At 45.2% G+C, this 20,430-nt stretch overlaps 1 protein-coding gene across 1 annotated transcript; it reads left to right on the forward strand.

Annotated features, from left to right (window-relative positions):
• The first annotated feature begins 3,957 nt into the window (after nt 1-3,957).
• LOC127585885 (nuclear factor 7, ovary-like) lies at nt 3,958-20,169 on the forward strand. Its single transcript, XM_052043600.1, has 6 exons — nt 3,958-4,381; nt 6,469-6,564; nt 9,244-9,474; nt 14,531-14,553; nt 14,638-14,747; nt 19,407-20,169. The coding sequence occupies exons 1-6, from the start codon at nt 3,965-3,967 to the stop codon at nt 19,949-19,951; spliced, it is 1,422 nt and encodes a 473-aa protein (XP_051899560.1). The 5' UTR covers nt 3,958-3,964; the 3' UTR covers nt 19,952-20,169.
• The last annotated feature ends 261 nt before the right edge of the window (nt 20,170-20,430 follow it).

The raw sequence follows: 20,430 nt of genomic DNA on the forward strand, positions 1-20,430 counted from the left end.
ACTTTGATTTTGACTTTGAGGATAATCTGGGTTTTGCAAGAAAATACAAAATTGGGGAGGGCAAATGATGACGTTAGTAGACGGGAGCTGGATGAAGTTATTTGGGAGCAGCTGTTATCGAGCACGTCTTCATCTGACATGTGAGAGTTGCTTACAGACCAGCTGATCAGAGGTCAGGACCTGCATGTTGCAGTGAGGTGGATGGAGAAGGATGGCAAGGTAAAGGGACCTTGGATGACGGGAGAGGTTATGGATTTATCCAAAAAGTAAAAGGAAGCATACGTAAGGTTTAGGATGCTAAAACTAGTCTTAAAGAACCCTTAAGGAATATAAAGAGGGCAGGAGATATCTCAAGCAGACAATTAGGAAGGCCAAAAGGGCCAATAAAATGTCCTTGGCAAATTGGATTAAAGAGAATCCCAAAGCGTGTTATACTTACATCAATACATGAGGATTACTCGGGACACCGTCGTACCACTCAAGGATAATGCAGGGAATTCGTACTTGGAGTCAAAGGATGCGGGCGAGGTGCGAAATGAGTACTTTGTGTTGGTGTTCACTAAGGAAAAGAACATGGAGGATAGTGAGACTGTTACGGACTCAGTGAAAGTCCCTTTAAGATAGAGAGTGTGTGTGTATGTGTGTGTGGGGCGTGCTTACGTCAATAGAAGATAAAGGACGTAATGACGTTGTTGAAGAAGGCAGAAGAAGAAGGAGAGAGAGAAGGGAGAGAGACACCAGCCTGCTTGTTTTCTCTATCGATGGATGAGAAACAATAACTGTGTTTGCCACTGAAATCCATGTATGGAAGTTGGAAGTAATCCGGTGGAGTTCACTTTGTTGCTGACCTGTAGAAGGAAACAGGTATTTGTGTGTGGACGACCACGGTTCGGATGCTTTTCGGGGTGAGGAAGTCACTACCGAGTAAACACTGAAGTGTCGTTTGGGTTCCATCGTGGAACATTTGGATTTCGTATGTACTCTCTCTATGTTTTTCTACATCTACATCTTATCTTCAGACAACGGTGGTTGTTGAAGAAGCCCTTGCTCATGTTTCACCTTATGGCTTGCGGAACTGAACCTTAAGAACCATTCAGGAACTGGGAGTTTTGGACTTTGTCACACACACACACGAAGAGTTTAGTTTTGGGGTTAACGTTCGAGGTTTAACATTCTTGAATTCTAACATACTAACATTTTTAACTTTTATTTTACGTATTATTATAAGTAGTGATTAATAAAATAGTTTTTAACACTGAATCATGCTCAGTGTGTTTCTTTTGTTGCTGGTTTGTGACAGAGACACTGTGGGGCATTCTAATGTGCCAGGGAATTTTGAGATCAAGAAGGAGGTAGTGCTGGATCTTTTCAAGAGCATCGAGGTGTATCAGTCCACAGGGACTGATGGGACATACCCCCGATTATTGAAATAGGCAAGAGAGGAGATTGCTGGGGCCTTGACCACGATCTGTGTATCCTTGCCAGCTACAGATGAGGTCCCAGAGGATTGGAAAGTAGCCAATGTTGTTCCTTTGTTTAACAAGGGGAAAAGGGATAATCCAAGAAATTACAGGCTGGTGATTCTCACATCGAACGATATTGGAGAGGATTCTTAAGAGACAAATACGCACATCTGAACAAAACGTGGCTTGATTAGTGACAGTCAACATGTCTTTGTGCAGGACAAGTCAGGTCTAACAAACTTGACTGAGTTTTTCGTGGAAGTGATGAAAGTGATTCATGATATTAGAGCAATGGGTTGTCTACGTAGACTTTCATGAGGTACTTGACACGATTCGACATGGTAGGCTGATCCCCAAGATTATGATGCATGGCATCCATGGTGACTTGGTCTCTTGGACTCAGAACTGGCTTGTCCATAAGAGACACAGGGTAGTAGTGGAAGGGTGTTATTCTGGCTGGAGGGCTGTGACCACTGGTGTTCTTCAGGGATAGGTGCTGGGGCCTCTGTTGTTTGTTATATTTCGATGGAAATGCAGATGGATGACTTAATAAATTTGCAGACCACACAAGGATTGGTAGAGTCGTGCACAGTCAAAAGATACAGCAGAATATTGATCAGTTATAGAAAAAATATAGAACATAGAGCAGTAAAGCGCAATGCGGGCCCTTCGCCCCACGATGTTGTGCCGACCCATATAAACCTTATCCACATTCTACCCCCCTCTCGACTTCACCTCCCATAACCCTCTATTTTTCTTTCTTTCTAAGATTCTCTTAAATGACTCTATCGTATCAGGCCCAACCAGATTAACTTTGTATTACGACAACCAATGTTGGTAATTTTAATGCCGTCTTTTCTACAGCTAATTTCTTGGCCGTCGTCACTTTCTACTGGGAAAGTGTGGGGTCTCCAAGTCCATCAGCCATTATTTGGTGTCAATGGTCCTAGCTGATTTCCTGGTTCTGAACGCTGAGGCAACTCTCACCGAGATTAAAGATGCATCTTTCCCATATCCATTTCTGAACTTAACTCCCGTTTCTAGTCTCAACTTGACCCTGGTTTTTATTATGATGGATTCCTCCATGTGGCTAACGGCGGCCTTCACCTTCTATGGATTTGTCACCCATAAGTTGTGAGAAGTTACGGGCAAAATACTGCACGGTGAAAGCTGCGGCTTTGGTCACAGCTGTGGTGTGTTTATTCAGTGCTTTACAAAATATCCAAATATATTTTACCAACGCACCTCGAAAAATAATTGGCAATGTTTCTTGGTTCTGAGGTGTTTCATGAGATTTCTACACCATAACAATATGGAGAGCGCGTTCGTCGCTTGAAACAATTTTAACCCCATTGATGCCATTCCTGCTGATCATGCCCACTCAACACCCTGACAATCAGTCATAGTATTCAAGCCAATAAAGCGAGGAGCGGGTTCCGAGGGAGCAAGATCGGTGAGAAATCGGCGGATCAAGTGGTGGACAACCGGACGAAGTCAATCATCCTGTTTGTCGCATCCAGCAGCTGCATGATACTGCGGGTTGTAAATTTTGTGATCTTCATGAGTGTACACTTCGTAGATTTTCCGTTTTTACAAACAATTTACACTAACCGATTTACCGTTGCTGAACAAACCGGATACATGTTGAGGTGTTGGAGCGCTTGCAAGAACACGTTTATTTATGCGACATTCCATACAAAATTCAGGGAGGAATTAAAGATCGTCCCGAAGAGCCCCTTCGCTTTCTTGTTTTAAATCAATAAAGTCCTATTAATGTATCAGTGAAACTAAAATTCGTTTCCAAGTGTCCTTGTTTAACTTCATGTTACTTTATTTCCAAGTTTGGTGTCATTCGAACGATCGAGTCTTGGCCGCCTGTCAGATTAATCCGCACAAACCCGTTCTCCTTTTTATATCCCTGCAATCTCTTCTCTCATATGTCGATCAACTCCCCAAAAACTCTCCGACTGTCCACCAGGGTTAATTCACAACGACCAATTAACCTGTCAACCGAAGGTCTTTGGGACGTGGGAGGGTACCGGGGACCCGAGGCAAACCCACGCGGTCACAGGGAGATCGAACCCCGGCCTCTGGGGCTGTGAGGCTGCAGCATATGACCGGCACCCTTGTGCGTCACTGGAGAGCCAAAGAAAATTGTCAGAACTCAATTGGTGAATTCAACAAAACGTTTGCAACGACTGGTTGCAAAGATTCATGCAGTGATTGGAGTCTTCGGATCAAACGCCGATCAGTCGGTACTCACGATCAATGAAGGTTATTCTTAAAGTGAATTCGGATGAATTGGTATTTGGGGAAAAAACTGGCAAAATCTGTTCCAGATTCAAGAACAACCAGAGGATTAATTACACTCAGTTAACAGGCAACAGGTCCAGGGAACGAGGAACAGGTGAAACGCATCATCCCGATTGGTTCCAACGGCGGGAGAAGGCTGAGTTATTAAAGGGGTGGGGGACGTACTCGGCCTGATGTAGCGGGCTCGGATGGCTCATTGTAGGGAGAACGGGAGCTTCCGAGAGCTTCTCATCTGTCCCATCTGCCTCGGGCTTTTTACCGACCCGGTACTCGTGCACTGTGACCGCAATTTCTGTCGGTCTTGCATTGTGTCTTACCGGCAGGTCCAGCGGAGCTCGGCCTGTTGCCCAGAGTGCGGTGAGGATACCCCGGAGCTGAGCTTGCAAGCCAACCGTGTCCTGAGGGATGTGGTGGACAAGGTCCGGAGATTGAGCTCTCCCGAGGACGGCGCGGAGGGGGAGCAGCATCTGTGTAGCGAGCACCGGGAGAGGCTGAGCCTGGTGTGTGAGACGGACGGAATGCTGATCTGTCCGGTGTGTAGGGACTCCGCGTTTCACAAGCAGCACAAGTTCAGGCAGCGAACAGAATTCATCACAACGTGCAAGGTATGGAAGCTGCCGCTGTTTTGGAGCACGTTCGGCTGGGCTAACGAATGTGGTCAACTCAAGGGTGGATTTGGCTTTCATCGTCAACATAGAGCAGAATAGCACAGGAACAGACCCTTCAGCCCACTGTGTGCCGAACGTGAAGCCAATTTAAACTCATCCCACCTGCCTGCATGTGGTCTACATCCCCCCCCCCCCCATTCCCTGCAATGTTCATGTGCCTGTCTCAATGGCTTTTAACCATTGCTGTTCTATCTGTTTCTCACCACTTCCACTGGCCGCCCGTTCCAGCCACCCGCCACTCTGTTTCAGAAAGAATTTGGCTCGTAAATCTCCTTTAAACTTCTCCTTCTCGCCTTAACTGCACGTCCTCTAGTATTTGACACTTCCAACTCTGGAAAAAGGTTCTGATTATCGACCCTCTCGCTGCTTCTCATGATGTTATATACTTCTGGGTATCCCAGCCTTTGCCATTACAATTATCCTGCCCAGATCAGAGGCTTTTGGCCCACTTCTATGCCGACCATGATGCCTACCTGCATTTATGTGACTTTCCCAGATTAGTCCCATATCCCTCTACTCCATTCTTATGCCTACACCTGTCCAAATGCCTTTTAAATGCTGTAATTGCACCTGTCTCCACCACTTTCTCTGGCAGCGGGTTCCACATTTGTAGACGAACTTATCTCTCGGATCTCTTTTAAATTTCTCCCATCTCCCTGTAAACCTATGACCTCGTTTTATGCTCCACTACCCTGGAACCTATTAATGGCCCTTATAAGCCTTTCTAAGTCACCCCCAGCCGCCGTCGCCTCTAATGAGAATATACCTAGCCTGTCTGATCTCTTTATAACTACAATCCTGCACACTAGTCAACGCCCTGGTGAATCTCTTCCGCACTTTCAAACACTATCACATCCTTCCTGAAGAGTGGAGACCTGAACTGCACACAATACTCCAAGTGCAGCTGAACCTATGCTGTGTGCAGCTACAGCACAGCTTGTATACTCAATGCCTCAGTCAATTCCTCCTTTACTTGCCGATCGACCTTTATCATCATTTTCATGGAATGAACTTGCACCCCAAAGTCCGTCCATCAATAATCTACAGCCCCCGCCAGTTACAGTATAGTCCTGCTGGTATCTGATGCCTCAAATGCATCATCCCACATGTGTCTGGATGAAAATCCATTTGCCACCATACAACTCAAATTTCCAGCTGACCTATGCCCCACTGTGTCCTTCAACAGTTGTTGTTGTTATTATTAATGTGTTAATCAGGCCACCTGTATCCTTATCAATGTCTCTTTTATGACAATGCACAAAGGTCCTAGCACCGATCACTGTGGTACACTAGTTACAAACATCCAGTCACAAAAACAACTCTCTACCACCACCCTCGACCTCCCATTCCCAAAGCGATTTTGGATCCAGCTTGCCAACACACCTTGATCCTTTGTACTTTAACCCACTGGACTGGCCTACCATGCAGGACCTTATCAAAAGCCTCATTAATGTCCATGTCTACCACCCAGCCTTCATCAATTTTCTAAGTTGCCACTTTAAATCTGTTAAATTTGTGAATCAGGGATATAAAAGAATGTGGCTCCTAATCTGTCCTTGCCTTTCCAAGTGAACACAAATCCTTCTGAATTTTTTTTCATTAGTTTCCCTACTCACCAGTTTCCTGCTAATTGCTACTGTCCATTTTGAATAAGGTAGCAACATTTGCTAGCCTCCTGTCTTCTGTTGGACCCCCCAGTAATCTTCAACCTTGTTTTCCAGAGCATCCTGAAATGGATTCTGTCAGTCCCTGAGGATTTAACCACCCTAATCGGTGCCTATATCTTTAATACTTCATTTGTTTTGTGTTTTTTTTAAAAAAAAATCCATGATATCAGTCCCTCTCCCCAACCCTCCATCCTTCTTTATTCTTCTCCCTGGTGAACAGTGATGAGAAATATTTATCTAGGACCCCACTCATATCTCCAAACTACACACTGAGATTTCTTAGTTGGTCCGTGAGGTTGAATTGGAGTGTGATTTCCTTGTATGTCTCTTCCACTAATCTTCTCATGCCCCCTGCAGACCAAAGGAGCTGCTCTCCTGAACTCACTGAATCAGAAGGTGGTGGCTTTGAAAACAGCTCTACAGAAACAAGAATTTGAGGTTGCAGGCACAAAGGTAAATTGGTCCAATCTGCCCTTCACCAGGAAGTCTTGTGGTCTGCAACAATAGATGTGTTTGGAAAACTAATATAAGATGTGTCAGACAGTGTCTGTGGAGAAAGAAACAGTTAATGCTTCACTTCTAATGCAGGATATTTGACCTGAACTGTTAACAGTTTCTCCCTCTACAAAAGTTTCCAGACCTGGGTGTTTCCAGAACTTCTGTTCCTATTTCAGATTTCCAACAGTTGCAGCTTAAGTCAGTCAAGTTTACTGTCAAATGTACGTGTGTGCATGTACAATCAATAACTTGCTTGCACTGGCATCATAGGCACGTAGCATCAGATAAACAGCATTCACAAGAAAGATGTAAAAATTGTGTCATTTATCTTTAATTTATCAGAACATGTGCAGAACAAAAAAGTCCATTTTAGTGCAAAGTGATCAACGTGGTCACAGTGTTAGACTGTAGTGCGTCAGGTTTTGCCAGTTGGCTCAAGAAGAGAACGGTTGAAGGGAAGTAGCTGTTCTTGAACCTGGTGGTGTGGACTTCAGACTTCTGTAGCTCCTACCTGATGGGAGCTGAAAAGTTGGCATGGTCTGGATGGTGGGGATCTTTTTAATCTAAGTTGCTGTTTGAGTTTTATTTACTTTCCCAAAACTATTGGAACAGCAACTTTATCTCCACTATTCCCATGCTCATAAAAAGTGCCATAGAAATGCAAACCTCTTTGGTTTGGGGATGAGGGGTTGAAAACTCTTTGTTCTGTTGATGCATTTCCGTTTGTGCTTTGTACAGCTGCAGTAAGGCTTCCCTACTTCTCCACTACAGCCTCCTTGAAGTAAAGCCCAATATCTTATTAACCTTCCTGAATACCCTCTGCAATGGTATGCTCGCTGTCTGTGTTTCATTTGTGGGGACCCACAAATCTTCGTGCTGCAACTTCCTGCAGTCTTTCTGCATTTAGATTCTGTTTTAGGATTGTTCCTTACCAAGTGAACAACTTCCACACTGTCCTGATCTAGGGTTTTGGCCTGAAACATCGACAATTCCTTTCCTACCACAGATGCTGCTCGAGCCATTGAGTTCCTCCAGCAGATGGTTTGTCGCTCCAAGGTTCCATCATTTAGTCTGTTGTGTCTCCAACTTCCACATGATACTGCATTTGCTTACATTTTCCCATTCATTTAACCTATTAATACATCTAAGCTATCATTCTCTCAGCATGTATCAAACACAAATTTGACTACAACTTCATTCCTGTTATTATATTAATATTGTGTGCAGTTTTGGGCCCCATATCTTAGGGAGGATGTGCTGGCATTGTAGAGGGTCCAGAGGTGGTTTATCTGCATGATCTTGGGGATGAAAAGGTTAACATAGGAGCATTTGATGGCTCTGGGCCTGTACTTGAGTTTAGAAGGATGAAGGGGGATTTCATGGAAACCTCCTGAAGGTTGAAAGGCCTGGATAGAGTGGATGCAGAAGATACTTCCAGTCATGGGGGAGTCTAGGACCAGAGGGCACAGCCTCAGAATAGAAGGACGTCTCTTTAGAACAGATCAGGTGGGATTTCTTTAGCTAGAAGGTGAATCTATGGAATACATTGCCACAGACATCTGTGGAGGCCAATTCATATTTAAAGTGGAGGTTGATAGGTTCTTGATTAGTAAGGGTGTCAAAGTTTACGGGGAGAAGGCAGGAGAATGGGGTTGAGAGGGGAAAGTCAGAGTGATCAAATAACAGCAGACAGATTGGGTGGAATGGCCCAATTCTGCTCCTATGTCTTATGGTCTTAAAATATAAACAGCACTGATCCCTGAGGTACAGCACTGGTGGCAGGCTGCTCACTGAGAATATCTCAACACGATGCTTTCTGCTAGTTAGCCAATCCTCCATCCATATTGATGCACTGCTGCCAAAACCAGGAGCTCTTGTTATATGGTTTTATTTGTGGCAGCTTGTCAGAGCCTTAATGAAATCCAGACACATTAAAACTAATGTTCTCCTCTTTCCTAATACTTAAAGAACTCCAGTAAACTTGTTGGACACGATTTCCTCCTCATGAAGCCTTGCCTACTCTGCTTGATCAGACTATGACTTCTAACTAATCTGCCCTGACTTCAATATTTTCTTCTAACGATTTTACAATAATGTTAGGTGACACCTGCTTTTTGCCTCTCACCACCTCACCCCCATCACCGCTCCCCCTTCCTTCATCATCACCGCTCCCCCTTCCCTTCCCCACCATCTCTATTGTGAATGAGGGAATCACATTGAGAGTTTTCCATCCTCTCTTAACTCTAATGATTCTTGAACAAGCACTGCATTCATTTCCACTTCCAGGATCCTGAAATGCAAAGTATGAGATACAGGGCATATTGGTCTTTACCTCCACTATTTTGCCTCGTAGTGATGGAGATCCTCTTGAAATTGTTTTGACATTGCCCTGTTGTAGTCAGGTAATGTTTCTGCTTAGTACTGAGCTTTCCCCAGTAATACACTAGGAGTGATGGACTGATGTGTTTGGTTCCTAAGAGCAGGGCTTGGTTTGACTTGATCTCCTATGTTCAAGTAACGAGCTGCAGATTTGAAAATGTATATTCGACATCTGCTGAACTGAGGGCTTTGTTTTTCCATGAGTGGAAGCAGACCTGCCTGAATTCTAACGTTGTGCACTTTGCTCCTGCCGAGGAAATGGGCTGTGACCTGATCTGCCACATTGCACAGCAGTTTGCTGACCTGCACCAGTTTCTCAATGAACGTGAGCATCAGCTGACAGGAAAGCTGGAAACTCAAGTGGAAAACAACCTGGCAGCTATGGAAAGAAACCTGACCAAAATGCGAGCGACCCTCTTCTCCACGGAGTTGGACATAACTAACATCAAGGCCAAGCTGGAACAAGGTGATCTGACCTCTCTTCAGGTATAGTGCCCTTTCCCGTCCACCTCCCCAAGTTCTGGTTAAAGTTATCTCACTCCTGTTACCCTTTGGTTTGGCTGTGCTGGGCTTCAACCACTGAGGAATAAGGAAAACATGAAGCAGTATTCATTGCTGGCCACCAGTAACTTCTGTCATAGGCTCTGTTTATTCTTCTTCCAAGTTCCTGGTGAATTCCATCTGCCATGAGCATTCATTTCATCAATCAGTTCTGGCCTCTGCTACGCCACTTCTATACGCCCAGAACAACTTGAATACAAGTTTTATAAGTCTGCTGATGTACCTCAGTAGCCAGTAGTTCTGCTGCCTCATGGCTTCAGTGACCTGGGTTCGATCCTGACCTCTGGTCTGTGTACAGATTCCCTGTGACTGCACACATTTTTCTGGTGCTCCGGCTTCCTCCCACAACCCAAAAGGTTAACAGGCCACTGTAACTTGTGTGTAGCTGAGTGTTAGAATTTGAGTGGAGGTGATGGGAATGTGAGAAGAATGAATGAAGTTGTTTTAAATGGGTGTTTGGTGGGCCAAAGGCTGGTGTTCGTGCTGTATGATTCTGGTTCTAATGTACATCAAAGACCATAATACTAATCCCTTGGGGATTATCACTGTACTTGGCATCCGGTTTGGAAACTGTTCCTTCTGTCAACTGAATAACTGTTTCCAAGGTATTGAGTTCCTTGAATCCCTTGTGTGTCAGTCCTGCTAATCAGTGGGGAATTTTTAAAGAAAAAGTACCTATTTTGCAAAATCTTTACCCTTTGAGAAAATCTAGTGAGTTGATGGGAGGGAGGGGTGAAATGTTTAATCCAGCTCGGCAAGAATCTGCGGTAGTTCTCGTATTTCACACAGCAGTGTACTGATCGGTCTCTGCTGACCCCCGGTTGCCTTTTGCACCACCAGTTTGACAAATGCATCTTCGAAGCATCCTGTAGTGAACTTCTAGTCGAAGGTCAGTTCCCTTTTACTTTAGCTCAATCATTTACATGCTCATAGAGTTGAAGAGCACAGAAACAGGCCCTTTGGCCCACCATTTCCATGCCCACCTACAGCAACCTCATTTGCCTGTGTAAGGACTGTATCCTTCTATAACTTACAGTTTGTCCATCTAAATGCTGCTTAAACGGATTTGTATCTGATTCCACCAGCTCCTTCAGCAACACATTCCTGGTATCAACCATTCTGTGTAATTTTAAAATATCTTGCCCCTTAAACATCTGCTGTCTTGTTTTTTTCATGTCCCTACCACAGAAAAAAGATTTTATTTTCTACCCTATTGGTGTTTTCCTCCAGATCTTGTTTTCCTCCATCAGGCACTCAGCCTCCTTCACTCCAGGGAAAACAAGCCCAGCCTATCCAACCTCCTCCGCATAATGGAAGTCCTCCAATCCAGGCGATATCCTGGTAAATCTCCTCCGCACGTTTTTTTTTGAACCAAACGTCATGCATCATCTGCCACTAACCCTTGTTCCTGCTGGACGTTCTCTTCTGTACACTTGGTCTGACTGGACGTTTGATCAGTGGAGATGTCCGGTTGTCCAGCTTGGCTCTTCCCTGCCTCGACCCAGGTGACCTGATCCCCATGGAGGTATCAATCTTTGACTCCCTGACTGGCTTGGTGCAGGAGGTGGTTAATGAGCCTGCGGTGCTGGAGTCCCCTTCAATCACAACCTGCACAATACAGGAGACACTGGCCACAAGAAGCCAGCTGCTCCATGGCAGACTCTTCCAGACATTGCCAGAGATTAAAGGGTTAAAAACAGGAGCACGGACCATGGTGCACAGTCTTAGAGTCACCTCCTTTATCCCCATAAACTGTGCAGTGCAGCACAGACACAGGCCCGTCAGCCCACTGTCAATGCCAGCCATTATTCCTATCTATACTAATCCCACTTGCCTGCATTAACTCTATTTCTTGCTCATACAAGTACCTGTCCAGATTCCTTGAGTATTGTTACTGTTCCTGCCTCCACCATGTCCTCTGGCAGCGCATTCCAGATATCAGCTGCTCTGTGTGAATCATTTACCCCTCAGATCCCTTTAAACCTCCTCTCTCCCTAAACCTGTGCTCTCCATGGGAAACAGATTCTGGCTATCGACTGTCTATGCCTCTTACAATATGTACATCCATCTTGTCACCTCTCAAACTCTCTTGCTCTGGGACAAAAAGACCCATCCTATCCCAACTCTCCTTATAACTCAATGCCTCCAATCCAGGCAATGTTCTTGTGAATCTTTTTGAGCTTAATCATGTTCTTCCTGCAGTATGGTGACCAGAACTGCACACAGTACTCCATGCGCAACCTCCACAACATTTTGTGTGGCTGTAACAAGTTCTCAAATCAATGCCTTGGCCAATGAAGGCAAATATGCCAAATGCCTACCTTGCCACCCTGTCTATCAGTGTTCCAGTTCTCTGGGAACTATGTACCTCTACCCCCAAGGTGTCTCTGTTCTACAACACTCCTCAGGGCCCTGCCATTAACTGTGTATATCCTGCCTAGTTGAATGTCCCAAAATGCATCAGTTTGCACTCGTTCATGTTAAATTCCAGCTGTCGTTCTTTTGCCAACTTTCAGTTGATCCAGATCCTGCTGTAACCTCGGGCAACCACCTTTGCAGTAAATTGGCTCTCCATCAGATGACAATACCAAACCTCCATTCATAGCACATAGAACACTGCAGCAAGGTACAGGCCCTTTGGTGCACAATGTGCTGATGTTTTATCCTGCTCTAAGATCTATCTAACCCTTCCCTCCCACATAGCCCTCCATTTCTCTATCATTCATATGTCTATCTAAGAGTCCCTTAAATGTCCCTAATGTATCTGCCCCCACAACCTTTGCTGTCAGTGTGTTCCACGCACCCACCACTCGGGGGGGGGGGGGGGGGGGCAAAAACAACTTACCCCTGACATCCCCCTTATACCTTCCTCCAATCACCTTAAAATGATGCCCCCTCGTGTTAGCCATTGTCACCCTGGGGAAAACATCTGACTGTCCACTCAATCTATGCCTCTTATCTGATCTTGCTGCAAACTCTCCAACATCTACACCGTGAAACTCTCTCCCATTGCATTCATTGAGCTGAATCCTCCTGTCTGTGTTTGCCACTGGCCTAGATTTGATGGGGTTAAGTGTGGAGGCAGGATCTCAACTAACCATCTGCCCCCTCAGTCAGGTGGTGAGGCTTCTGCAGTTGGTCAGTCAGTCTTGGGTGACTGTCACCAGGATGTTGAGTAGCTTTGACAGAAGGCAAAATCACAGGTGGAGCTTTCTTTTAGTCATAGTCATACAGCAGAGAAACAGGTTCTTTGGCCCAAGTGGTCCATGCTGACCAAGATTCCCATCTCAGCTAGTCTCAGTTGCCTGTGTTTAGACTAATATCCATCTGAGCCTTTCTTATCCATGTACCTTAAGTGTTGTTAATGTACCTGCCTCAAGCAGTTCCTCTGACAGCTCATTCCATATACCGACCACCCTCTGAAGAAGTTTCCCCTCGGGTTCCTAATAAATCGCTCCCCTCTCACCTTCAACCTATGCCCTCTAGTTTTTGATTCTCCAACCCTGGGAAAAGGCTGAGTGCATTCACTCTCCCCCTCTTGATTTTATACACCTCTAAGATCAGCACCCTTTCTCTTATGCTCCAATGAAAACAGTCCTGACCTGTTCAACCTCTCTATAACTCAGTCCCTCGAGTCCCAACCATGTAAATCTCCTCTGCACTCTTTCCAGCTTAATGACATCGTTCCTATAGTTGGGTGATCAAAACTGAATGCAATTTTCCAAATGTGGCCTTACCAGGGACTTGAACAACTGCAACATACCATCTCAACTTTCATACACTATGCCCTGACCAATGAAGGCCAGTGTGCCAAAAGCTTCCTTCACCACCCTGTCTACCAGTGACACTTTCAGTAAACCATGTACTTGCACTTCTAGGTCCCTCTGTTCTACACGCCCCAGGGCCCCCACTGTTGACTGCATGTCCTACCTTAATTTGTCTTCACAAAATGCAACACCTTGCACTTACCCGAATTAAACTAAGTTTTGACCAAGTTGTTGAAGATTTCCAAATGTCGGATGTTGAAGTGGTATAATTGTGGTAATTATGTTAAAAAAATACAAGTAATTAAAAATATTAAACTGACATAAAATGCATTCCCCTCTGCCCCAAATGTATAAGCTTGATTTCCAACCCCACTCTGCAAGCTTCATTATCTATAAAATGATACAAGGAATGAGGAGTGATTGGTTTTCATTTAAGAGCATATTTAACTACCTGGGTTTGATAATGGAAAGATGGAGCCTGAGCTGAAGGGTGAAATTTGGCTTTTCTGTCATCATATCTTGACTTCCAGAAGTACATTTCACCAGTGGAGTATTTGATGTACTGTCAGAAGTGCACAGGTTTTGTTTCCAATCCATAACATTAGAGAATTTATTTTGGAGACTGAAGGATAGATACTTGCAGAACTCCATGGAGAATTTTCTTGTGTTAGCACTTTCAAAGGAGGACAACTTTTACTGTCACTTGGGTATTTGTGTCAAAGGCTCTGAAATAGGGTTTGATCTCCCAACCTGGCTCATCTACCACCGACAGACTTTGTTCTATTGTACCTCTCAACCACTCAATCTTCTGACTTTTAAGCTAAAAGCCAAATTTACCTGACCATTTGTAAACTGGATTTGTCCACATCTTAACTGTTGAAAGAACTCAGATAAACAACATCCTGAGCACATACATACCCGATGTGCACAGACATGGAACTGCCAGTGGTGGTGGAGGCAGGTATGTTGGTCCTGTTCAAGAGATTGTTAGATAAGCATATGGAGGAATTTAAAATAGGGGGACAAGTGGGAGGAAAGGGTTAGATAGTCTTAGGTGTGGTTTAAAGGTTGGCACAACATGGTGGGCCAAAGGGCCTGTATTATGCTGTATTGTTCTATGGTAATATTACCAAGTTAGTGGTCCCACCTCACCCTCTTCAATGACTGTCCTTCTGCTGCAAAAAAAATACTAACCTTGTTTTTTTCTCTTTCAGGAGATTAGTTGCTGGAGGGACAGGTAGGCACTAGATGTTAGACTCTCGCTGATTTTATGGTTCCACACAGCATTGTTTGAATTGGAGTGTTAACATATCATTGGCAGGTTTACTGGAGAGACTCCCACTGCTACATCTCAGAATGTGTGCCTGGGGACGTTCAAGGGGCCTTTACAATACAAACTATGGAGGGAAATGAAGGCTTTCATCCATCCAGGTAAGTTAATGCCATTTCTCTTCCCATGGTCATGTGTTTCACAGGTTGAGAGCCCAATACAAATAGTTCTCAAAATGCCCAAATACTTGAAGCAGTTTTGATAATGAACCTAGAACACTACAGCACAGTACAGGCCCTTCAGCCCACAATGTTGTGCCGACATTTTATCCTGTTCTAAGATCTATCTAACCCTTCCCTCCCACATAGCCCTTCACTTCTCTATCATTCATGTGGCTATCTAAGAGTCTCTTAAATGTCCCTAATGTATCTGCCCCCACAACCTCTGCTGGCAACGCATTCCATGCACCCACCACTCAGTGTATAATTAAAAAAAGACTTACCCCTGACATGTCCCTTATACCTTCCTCCAAACATCTTAAAAGGATGCCCCCTCATGTTAGCCATTGTCACCCTGGGGAAAAAGTCTGACAAACTGACAAACAGACAAACAACATCCTGAGCGCGCACATACCCAATGTACGGAGACATGGAACTCGGTCTATGCCTCATTGGAAGCCTGCTTCCTATGAAGCAGAAATTATCTTGAGGTTGGATTGGGAAGGGTGATCAGAGTTGTATTCTCAGGATGAGGGGCCAGAAGCATGGGCAATGTGTGAGAATGGGAGTCAAGGTTAAGTGTGTATCTTAATTGAACCCTTTTAAATTTAAATCACATTTGCAGCAGTTCCCAGCACTGCATGCTGAAAGAATGAGTTCCATTTTAGTGGAGATCTGTTTAGTGCTGAGAAAAAAATCTTGTATGGCTAAACAATTCAAATTCATGTTTGAGTCAATTATACAGCATTGCAACGGGCCCTTTAGCCCAACTAGTCCATGCCAACCAAGTTGGCTTCCTGAGCTTGACCCATTTGCTTGCATTTGGCCCCTATCCCTCCAAACCTTTCCAATACATGTACCTGTCTAAATGTCCCTCAAAAGCAATTGTACCTGTCTGTACCACTTCCTCTGGCAGCTTAGTACGTGTACCCTTCATCCTCTGGAAAAACTTGCCCCTCAGGTCCCCTTTAAATCTTTTCCCCCTAAAATCCAACAGTTTGGATTTTCCCCCCAAGATATTCAAACAGCTGATCTATAACCCCCAGCAGCATGGAAGTTGGTCAATGTTCTTCACTCAGTTGGAGTGTTGTGGTGTTTGTTTCTGAGTCCCATAGGTTTCTGATCTTCCACCCAAGTCTGTTTTACGTTAACTGTCAGAACAGTTTAGCATTTTTTCATTCACAGGGTAGAGAATGGTGCTGCAATGTTAGCATTTATTGTCCATCCTTAACTGCCCCAAAACTGAGGTGGCAGGTAAGCCCCACACATTGGAAGGTCTGGAGTTGCCCTTGGACCAGACTGGGGGCAGTGGATCTCCTCCCAAGGGCATGAGAGAAGCGGGTGTGTTTTGATGGTGCAGTTGTTTCATGGTCAACGTTCTGGAGATTGGGTTTTCACAGATTCAATTGCTGGAATTAAAATTCTCCAGTCGCTGTGGTGGGATTTGAACTAGTACCCCTTGAATCACCTGTCCACAGCTCTACCAGCTGGTCCACTAGGTTAGCCATTACACTAATCTGGGCATATCTGGTCACATGCATTTGAGGAATCACCTCTGTTCTGAAATCACTGAGAAATTTTGGAAACATTTGTAAATGCTTGGCTGGTGCCACCTACATCTACAACCAACCCACTTCCCACACCCAACCCCACTCCACGAGCAGTCTCTCGATCATTGTCATTGCAGGTGCTGGAATACTGGGAACACTCAGCAGGTCAGGCAGCTTCTGTGGAACGGTAGGGTTGACTGTTTCACTTTCCACTGATGTTACCTGACCTGCTGAGTGTTTCCAGCTGCTTTTTTCAAATCAAAATCACATCATAGTTATAGCACAGGAGGTCACTTGGCTTGTTATTATCTGAACTGATTCCACATAAGAGCAACAGACAAAAAGCTGGAGGCACTCAGTGGGTCAGGCAGGCAGCAGCTGTGGACAAGAACAGTCACTTCCCTTCAGCTATTCGGTTCTTGAACCAACCGGCACAACCCTAATCACCAGTTTAGCAACACCATATCACTTTGATCACTGCACTAAAATGGACTTTAGATATTTTTGTTCTAATTGTGTTTTTCTAAAAATTGTTTAATTTATGTTTAATTTGATGTTCTTGTGAATGCTGCTGGTCTGATGCTCTGTGCCTGTGATGCTGCAAGTTTTTCATTGCACTTGTGCATGTAGGGACTTGTGCATGTGACAATAAACCTGACTTTATCTTTCCATATGGTAGTTGATGTTTTGGGTCAAGACCCTACATCTGCTCTGACCCAAGCTCCCCCAGCATCTACATACAAGCAACCCAGTGAGTCCCACTCCCCAAATTTCTATTGTCCAGCAAATTCTTTGATCCTTATCCAGCATCAATTTACCACTCCAATTGGATCTGACTGCCCTACTATCTGGAGCAATGATTTCTAAATCAGAACCACTAAGTTTCGGGGGGGGGGGGGGGGGGAAGAAATAAAGAAAAATCCCACGTCACACAAAATGCTGGTGGCCACTTTGTCGAGCACCCTTGCTCCATCTGCCACAAAAGGATCTCACGGTGGCCGGCCACTTCAATTCCACATCCCACTCCCATACTGACGTCTGTCCACGGCCTCTACTGCCAGGTTGAGGCCAGACGCAGGCTGGAGTAATACGAGGTGTTGTTCTGCCTTGGGGGTCTCCAACCTGATAACATCAATTTCTCTAATTTCTGGTAACCTCTCCTCTTTTCTGCGCCCCCCCACCCCATCTTCACACTTTCCTGTGGGGGCCCCTCATCCCATTTGTTTCCTCCTCCCCTGCCCTCGTGACCTGCTCATTTATGCCCCACTTCCTTCCCTCTTTTCCATGGTCTGTTACCTTCTGCTACTGGATTCCTCCAGCCCTTTGCCGCCTCTGTCTATCGCCTCACAGCTTTTTGCATCACTCCCTTTCATCCCCCTTCCCCACCACCCACCTACCAACCCCCCCTCACCTGCACTCGCCTATCACCTGCCAGCCTGTGCTCTTCCCCTTCCTGTGACCACCTCATTATGGCTTCTGCTCTCTTCCTTTCCAGTCCTGATGAAGGGTCTTGACCCAAAATGTTGACGGTTCATTTCCTTCCAGAGATGTTGCCTGACTTGCTGAGTTCCTCCAGCATTTTGTGTGTTGCTCCAGATTCCAGCATCTGCAGAATCTTTTGCCTCCAAAAATCCTGTGTCACCTGGTTCTTTGGCCAATCACCTTCCTTTCTCATCCCCTTGTGTTTCCCTGTCCTGCTAGTGGGAACAGTTCTCTCTCCACTGCGTATAAACTTCAGGATTTTAAATACCAGACTAATCCCTTCACGACACTGCCCTACCAAAGAGAACAGCCCCAGTAGTTCTACAGAACAGAAGTCCATCGGCCATGGAATTCTGTTAAATCTTTTCTGCACCCCCTCCAAAGCCTTCATACCTTTCCTGAAGTGTCATGACTGGAAATGGACACAGAACTATAGCTCTCACTGCACCAATTTTGATTAAGATTCATCATGGCTTTAGGCTCCGAGCTCCCAATATTCTCAAAGAAAGGTCCCACATACTTCACTTATTTTTCTCTACCTGCCCTGCTACTTTCAACAAACTGGACAACCAGCCTCAGATCTGTTGTGGTATGTCTGAAGAATTGTCTCAATGAGATGTTGCACTTGACTTGCAGTCTGATTCATGCAGACTCTGTCAACATAGAGCAGTACAGCACAGAACAGGCCCTTTGGCCCACAATGTTGTACTGACATAGCTCATCCCTCCTACTTACAGAATGCTCATATCCCTCTATTTTCTTCCTATTCAGGTGCCCATCCAAGCCCCTATTAATAGCCCCCAATGAATTTGCCACCACCACCCTATCAGGCAATGCATTTCAGGCATCTGCCACTCTCTGTCCAAAAAAACCCTACCCCTCCCACCTCTTCTGAACCTACACCCCTCACCTCAAATAAACACCCTCTGGTACTGGATCACTCAATGGGGTAAAAATATTGCTTATCCACCCTGTCTATGCCCCTCATAATTTTATACACTTCCAACAGATCACCCCTCAGCCTCTGCCACTCCAGAGAAAAGAGCCCAGGTTTGTCCAGCCTCTCCTGATAGCATATGCCCTCTAATGCATGCAGAGAGGGTCCTCTGCACCCTCTCTAAAGCCTCGACATCCTTGTAGTGAGGTGACCAGAATTGCATGCAATAGAGTATTGCGGCCTAACCAGAGTTCTATAGAGATGCATCATAACCTCTTGACTCCTGTGCTCAATACCCCGATTAATGAAAGCAAGTATTCCATACGTCTTCTTAACCACTCTATCTACCTCCGTAGACACTTCCAATGAGCCATGGACTTGCACCCCAAAGTCTGTCTGCTCTTCAACATGGTTAAGGGTTTTGCCCTTAAGAGTGTACTGCATCTTGACATCAGTCCTACCAATGTGCAACACCTCACATTTATCTGGGTTAAACTCCATCTGCCATTTCTCTGCCCACATAGTCATAGTGGATATGCTCTGTGCCACTAAAAGAATCAATGAAATGGCCCAAGCACCTGATTATCCACTCACCAATACTCCAATAACCTACGCACTCTTCATTTACTGCAGCTCCAGTTGCCCTAACCTTGGACCCCCGAACTGCGAACCCTTGGCTCATGCTGTCCCAGGACCTAACCAGTGTGATGATTGTGGACAACAGGCAGCAGGTTCCTGATGACCCGGCGAGGTTCGATGTGTGTGTCTCTGTCTTGGCCACGGAAGGGTTTGTGGATGGGACGCACTACTGGGAGGTCGAGGTGAGCGGCAAGTCCAAGTGGGATGTGGGAGTAGCCAGGGAGTCCGTCAACAGGAAGGGTGACATTGCCCTGAAGCCAGAGAATGGATATTTGGTACTTTCCTTGAGCAATGGAAAGGAGTACTGTGCTCTAACCTCCCCAGCACCCATCCCGCTGCCACTGACGGTGCAGCCAAACAGAATTGGAGTTTACCTGGATTACAAAGGAGGTCAAGTGTCATTTTATGATGCTGGTAACCTGTCCCATCTCTACACCTTTACTGAGACTTTTACTGAGAGAATATTTCCTTTCTTTTGTCCTTGTTTGAATGACACTGGCGATAATGGTGCTCCCCTTTCAATTCAAGTGTTGTATTAACGGGATCTTTAAGATCTAGTCTGATCTGAGAAGACTTCTGTATTCACAAGGTATAATGGTGTGGGAAGGAGACTAAGTTTTGAGTTGTTCTAATCTAACCTGTTGTGGCTTGTCTGATGTTTCATGAAGCAAGCATTTATCACTGAACAGTCGTGTACCTTTGTGGGAAGAGTACAATGAAATGGTAATAAATTTGTCCTTAACAAATGGCATGAAATTACTCATTTCTTGATGCCTCGTTCCTTCACATCCCAGCCCTTTGAAGGTCTGGTGCCACTGCCCAGGTCTTCCATCTGGTCCCAGGAAGGTTACTGGGAATTAGAATCGAGTTATACAGCACAGAAACGGAGCCCTTTGGCCCAACTAGCCCATGCTGACCAAGACGCCTACCTGAGCAAATCCCATTTGCCTGTGTTTGGCCGATTATCCCTCTAAACCTTTCTCATCCATGTGCCTGTCCAGTGTCTTTCTAAAGCAGT

This window comes from Pristis pectinata, chromosome 34 (genome assembly GCF_009764475.1).
Source record: "Pristis pectinata isolate sPriPec2 chromosome 34, sPriPec2.1.pri, whole genome shotgun sequence".
In the NCBI taxonomy this organism is placed as follows: domain Eukaryota; kingdom Metazoa; phylum Chordata; class Chondrichthyes; order Rhinopristiformes; family Pristidae; genus Pristis; species Pristis pectinata.

Excerpts from the sequence above, each read along its gene's own strand:
- LOC127585885 (XM_052043600.1), top strand. The coding sequence starts at position 3,965 with ATGGCTCATTGTAGGGAGAACGGGAGCTTCCGAGAGCTTCTCATCTGT. Across the intron at positions 4,382-6,468 it reads AATTCATCACAACGTGCAAG|ACCAAAGGAGCTGCTCTCCT; the intron begins GTATGGAAGCTG and ends TGCCCCCTGCAG. Across the intron at positions 9,475-14,530 it reads GTGATCTGACCTCTCTTCAG|GAGATTAGTTGCTGGAGGGA; the intron begins GTATAGTGCCCT and ends TTTCTCTTTCAG.